The sequence below is a fragment of the Epinephelus fuscoguttatus genome, linkage group LG4, assembly GCF_011397635.1.
Source record: "Epinephelus fuscoguttatus linkage group LG4, E.fuscoguttatus.final_Chr_v1".
NCBI lineage: Eukaryota > Metazoa > Chordata > Actinopteri > Perciformes > Serranidae > Epinephelus > Epinephelus fuscoguttatus.
Genome location: NC_064755.1, coordinates 43,303,530 through 43,309,529, shown reverse-complemented (window position 1 = coordinate 43,309,529; position 6,000 = coordinate 43,303,530). Strand labels below are relative to the sequence as shown.

Here is a 6,000-nt window from a genome sequence, read left to right as displayed (position 1 = left end):
TCTGAACGAAGTTTGTTTTAAGATGCTACAATGAAATGTATTTAAATGGAGTGTGGTGGGTTTGGTGACGGTGATTTCAGGGCTGTTTCTGGCTAAACTAGAAGGATCTTACTCTTTATCTCTGTAGGGATCCTTTCATGATGTTGTCAGACACTCTGAATATCAATCTGAGCCGGTCAGTGACAAAAACACTTTCAGATGGAAATTGACGGTGCTAACACGTCTCGACTGGTTACTTTGCATCCTGTTTGCAGCTGCACTCATGATGAACCAGTTTCAAAGCTTACTGTTCCCTTCAGTCATTGATACAAAAACATGGTAAACAGTGCCCACATTAAAAATACTGAACTCACCTTTTAATGTTTTTGCTATCACTTTCAAATTCATGCGTATACGTTCATTCTGAAGTCGTCAAATACTGTCGCTTTTGTCAGTGATTTCAGCGTCAAGCCACCTCTCACCGTGGTATGATGATGCGCTACCCGTCAGCCTGAGGTATGATACACCACAGGACTGCATCAGTTTGAAACACTGCAGGTAACGTTGTAATAAAAGGAGCTGTAAAGTCCCAGTAGGGGCGGGAGAGAGGGGAGGTGGATGGGACAAACAAAGCCTGGACTTTCACCCAGGAGGCCGGTGTTTGCTTTGTATGAACGTAACGCCAAATTATGATGATTTTTCCAAACCTAAACATCTGCTTTTGTTGAATTCACGGTGATGACAGCAGCGTCCCAGAACGTCAACAGCAGACCAAGCATGTAATATGTGGACATGAGTGTCCACTGAATAAGAGGCGGTATGTGACAACTTGGGATGAGAACATGTTCGATGATTGGATGTATTTATCCAACTTTCCAAGCAGCCATTGTTTCCTATTAATTTCTGTGAAGCATGAAAATCAATCAGCAGACTGTTAACATCCAGTCTGCATTAATGTTTCTCAAAATCACGTCAGCATTCCCTGGCAACACAGTTAAAGATCAGATTGGTCTGCTCAGCTTTTATCAGAAATGTCTGAAAACCAACGTCTGCCTGGAACAGTAGAAAAAAATCTGTTCGAGTTATTACCTGTAATAGGACGTGTACATGAGATTTGGTAAAAAGGCTTAAAACCACTGGTCCTGACACACATCGTTTATGTTTGTGTCTGAAAAACAGAAGTTTTTAAGATCACTGTTTGACCTCAGACAGAATCACCTGGTGAAACGCTTCCTCTACCTGTGGAGTGAGACGTTAGTTTGTGACATCAGCAGAAAACAGAAACACACACAGACTCCACAGATGAACATTAAAACCTACCAGGTTGTGTTAGTTTCATTAAGTGAGCTCCAGCTGACGTCGCTGTGGTGGAGGCAGTTAAACTGCAGCGCATGAATCAAAATGGCGGAAGGAGCCGGCTTGCAGCAATACACAAAAAGTCCTTTATTGTATTTTTTTGTCTTTTCACTTTTTTAATGATGGCATTGATCACCTGTTTTTGTACAACAAAGGAACAGCTTTAAATGATTGAAAACCCAAAAAATGCAAACATATCAAATAAAGTCAAAACCAATTCTGGATTCTGTTGTTTTGCCTTTTTGTTTCGCGCCTCCTCCGTCGTCCTCAGTTTGGTTTGAACTCGCTCGTCTTGGCACAAAGGTGTGTCAGTCCCGTCCTACGCAGCGTTCTGGGTTTCAGTTCAGCTGTTTCTGTCTGGATGGAGGTCGGCTCCTGGTCCTGGTCCTGGGTCTGATTCAGAGTCTGGTCCGGTCCGGTTGGGGTCAGATGCGAGTGAGCTGGTGCCAGAGGCTGGACGGCAGGATGCTCTCCACCTTCTCCATGATGAAGTTCAGAGGAGCGAACAGCGTGCTGAGGAACTGCAGGGACACAAACAACAACAGTCACACACACTTTAACCTGTCTGTTAGACGCAGGAGGATCCAACACACACCGCACAGCTGCTTCATGACCTCACATACTCCTCACTCCTGTTCTTTGCAGTGTCACAGGTTAGATTTTATTATATTTATGGAGCAATTCATTTTGTTTTGGAAAAAAATAATACATCACAAGTTTCCAGGTTTGCTTATTTTGTCAAACAAAAGTAAACATTTATTAAATATTTATTAAATATAAAAAAAAAAGCTTCTGACTGGATCTTGAAAGAGGATCAGTTTTGGTTTTGTCAAACAACTTTGAGGCAACACGAGACAGGAAGTCGTGAAACAGCTGTGAATAAAATCTTAAAAGCAACTGAGCTCGTGTGTGAACAGATGAAGACAATGTGATATGGCTGAAAGCTCAGGATGGATTCAGGATTGTTCATTTTATTTATATATATTTTTTTATAATATTAACTTCCCTATTTATTTATTTGTTTATTTTTTTAATTTATTTATCTAGTTTTGCATTTGTTTTTATTTATTTTAAATGTATCTTTATTTTCAAGTGCATTTAATTATTTTTTTTTAAAATTTATTGAGTCATTTATTTATTAACATCAGACAAATGATAAAAGCTTCCAAAATAAAAAAAAGTAAGTAAATAAATTAATGACTTTTAAAAAAATGAATATGCCATTAAATGTGCGAAAAAACATGGAAAATAAATGTAGGCATTAATTGATAATTGTGGCATAAATTCATATTTCTGTTTCTTGATTTGTTTAACTTTATGTAACTTTTTCACATTCCTATTTAATTTTCCAATTATTTATTTATTTTTAAAAACCTGTTTATATATATTTGCATTTATTTTTTAAATCTATTTATTTATCAAGTTATTCATTTATTAATTTTTGATTTTGTCAAAAAAAGAAAAAAATCTCTCTCTTTTTAATCCCAGATGGATTTAGTGTTAAGATGTAACGATGGCTCCACTGCTTCCTTTCCATTAAACCTACATTTCCCCTCAGTGGCTGCAGCTCTGAGCACAGACGAGCTCTCTGTCAGGTCTCATATTTGGTTGCTGTTTTGGCAACAGAGGAGGTGAAGGGGGGGTCGGGGGGGGGTGATAGGGGCTCCACCGGAGCAGCAGCGGGTCATGGAGGCTCTCAGTTTGTCAGACGGCAGATAAAAGCTGTGACGGTCTCCTCTCCACCTGCATGGATCCGCACTCAGTGGTCTGAATGTTTGAAGCGACGTCTGCCTCACACGTCGTATCACACATCTCTGCCCTGACTTCAAAGGACACTTCAAAGTGAAGGTGTGTGTGTCGTGTGTCTGAACCGTGTGGGCGGCAGCCAGGTAGAGACCGGCCTGTGATCCAGAGAGAGTGGGGACGCATCACCTGATGGGTGCTGACCTCATGAGGTGGATCAGGTTTGTCAAACAGGACGTGACCATCTCGTGATCCACGTTCCCTTCACGCTGCTGGAGGGAATATTTAACAACCTTGTGCTCGTGTCGCCGTCAGTCACATGACTCTGTGACAGTTATTACAATATGAGAGTTGTTCAGTCATGTGTGTCTGTGCCAGTGACGTGCTGCGTCTTATAAAACCTGAGCTGCAGTATAAAGACACTCAGCTGATGTGTTATACCTCACAGGAAACGACGTATTCCGTCATGTGATGAAGTCAGTCAGTAGGTGACGGACTATCCAACGCCACACTCATTCAGTGGACGGTATTTGCTATAAGAAACTGTAAATCAGCGTCTTTCCATTTAAAGCTTCAGTTGGTGACTTTTATAAAAATGATTTTTGTCATATTTGTTCAAACTGTCGCTGTATCACACAGCAGGACATGAGACAGATGACATCATGTTTCTCTGCCTCCTTGTGTTGCTTATAACATTACTGCGCATGAAAGGAAACAACCAATCAGAGCTGAGGTGTTTCAAAGGCAGCTGTGCGCTCCGACTGGTGGGCACATAGACATATAAAGAGACCTGGACACAGTGTTGGAGGCGGGGCCCGTTCATTCCTATCAAAGTTGCTCAGTGATGCACGAAGCCAAAAAAGTTCAACTGCCATGTACAAAATGACCCAGATGCTCGACGCTTGAGACTTCCGCCGGTCGTGTCGACTGCTTCCAGTGTAGCTCTCTGTCAGCTTGAATGGGATAAAATGATTTAATCTTGTGGCTCATCTAGACTTTCCAAATATTATCAGACTGAACGGATCAAATCCTGACAATGAAACGAGTCATTTCACGGCGGACCTGATGCTAAAAATAAAAAGTTTTCTGATACTGATTTACAGACATTTCTGTCACAGTGTATGTCAATGTAAAAAGTCTGTTTGGGCCACAGGGTGTCACATGATGTAGTAATTACACTTTGACTTCCTGGGGGCCTGGGTGCATCACTTGACTTTTCCCATTCTGATTTCTGATTTCACACCTGAACAGTGACTAACAATGTTTCTGAAAACATTTTAGAGAAATAAACAACGTAGTAACAGAGTCTTGACTCGTATTTGATCAGTGCGTCCTAGTTGGACGGTTTGACTGCAGGTCACCAGCTGTGATGACATGACTGACAGCAGCGTTACAGACTTGGTTCTGATTGGTTGTTTTTGGTGTGCCGTGGTCTGAATCTAGCAAATGCCATTAGAGGGGACAGGAGTAGGAAGGGGCTGTGATGCTGTGCAGATTATCTGTCTCGTACTTCTTTTGGACTTTAACGACAGTTTCAGAAAATATTTGTATCAGTTTTATTTTCATAGAAGTTCAGAGCGTTAGCTTAAATGTGTTGAAATAAAAATTAAAAAGTTGTTTTGTTTCCAAAACAATTTATAAACTGAAAGGTGATCACTGCACTAAAACCTGCAGGATGACTGTAGTGAGAGAGCAGCAGGCCTCTGTGTGTGTGTGTGTGTGTGTGTGTGTGTGTGTACTGTAGATGGTATCTGCTGATAGCGTCACATCGGGGGGAGAGATGACCTCACTCACATTCCAGGTGAGCAGCACAGCGCAGCAGGCAGCAGGGAGGGGTGGGGGAGACAGCGCCCTCCACTGGCTGCTATGAGCACAGCAGGGCTGAAGGAGGCTCTGTGTTTGTTACTAAGGCTGAGAGAGGGCTTCAAACCTCAGCAGGAGCTGAAGAAAATAACGATTTAACAACTTTGATACACGTCCCTCTGAAGCACTGCGATACGTCTGTGTATGGCCGCAGTGGAGAAACATACATTCTGACTGAGTGTCTGCAGGAACTGACCAGCTCACTGACCTAACACACACCAACTGTGCTCGCTCTTAAAACCAGAACAACAGCAAATTAATCTGATCGTTAACACAAATATTACACACAATCCAAAATGTAAAATGTTACAGTTTACAAACAACCAAGACACAAGGATCATTATTAATAAACTGCTCCGAGTCTGAGAGGTCAAAACAGAAAGTTTATCCTGAGTGTGGTAGATGAAAGGTCATGGGGTCATTAAAATCAAATGAGCTCATCGTGGCGATCTGCCTGTTAGGTCATGACACGAGTGCAAAGCAGAGTTTTCTAACCAAAGGTGGAGGATAACACAGGGCAGAGGGTCACTGGAATATTATTCCATCCAGCAGAGCTTATGGAAATGAGGCTATTAACTTTTAAGATCCCTCGTCATGAACCAAAGTGCAGGTTAAGAGGAAAGTTTTGAGCGCGCAAGAGAGAAGGTCATAGGTCAACAGAATCATTCAGATTGGTTCACTAGAGACCGTCTGCAGCAACGCTTCACCTCTCATTGTTTTTACTGCGATGTGCTGCAGCAGAAGCCAAAGCTCTGTGTTTTAAACTTTACAAAACAAGTTACTCTGTGTCTGTGTGTGTGTGTGTGTGTGTGTGTGTGTGTGTACTCACAGCTTTAGCAAACACTCCCATGAGTTCAGGGAACTGGTGTGTGAGCAGAGCCAGCATGGCGGTGAAGGAGCAGAGACCGGCTGTGAAGAGGATGAAGAAGGGCAGCTCCTTCTTAGGGTAGACTGACACCTCGTGAAACACTGCTTCCACGTGGGACAAACACACACACACACACACACACACACACACACACACACACACACAAAGATAAAGTTAGTTTAGACATTAAC

General features: G+C 42.1%; 1 protein-coding gene across 6 annotated transcripts in view; it reads right to left on the bottom strand.

Annotated features, from left to right (window-relative positions):
• The window catches only part of LOC125886746 (suppressor of tumorigenicity 7 protein homolog), a 92,836-nt gene continuing 86,836 nt past the window's right edge, over positions 1–6,000 (bottom strand). For 3 of the 6 annotated variants that reach the window (XM_049573043.1, XM_049573042.1, XM_049573048.1), the window contains 2 exons: positions 5,771–5,913; positions 1–1,856 (listed from right to left, as the gene is read on the bottom strand). In XM_049573043.1, coding sequence (XP_049429000.1) covers positions 1,761–1,856; positions 5,771–5,913 — 239 coding nt within the window. In that variant the 3' untranslated portion in view covers positions 1–1,760. The remainder of the gene's footprint in view (positions 1,857–5,770; positions 5,914–6,000) is intronic. The other 3 variants (XM_049573044.1, XM_049573047.1, XM_049573045.1) reach the window with 3 other exon arrangements.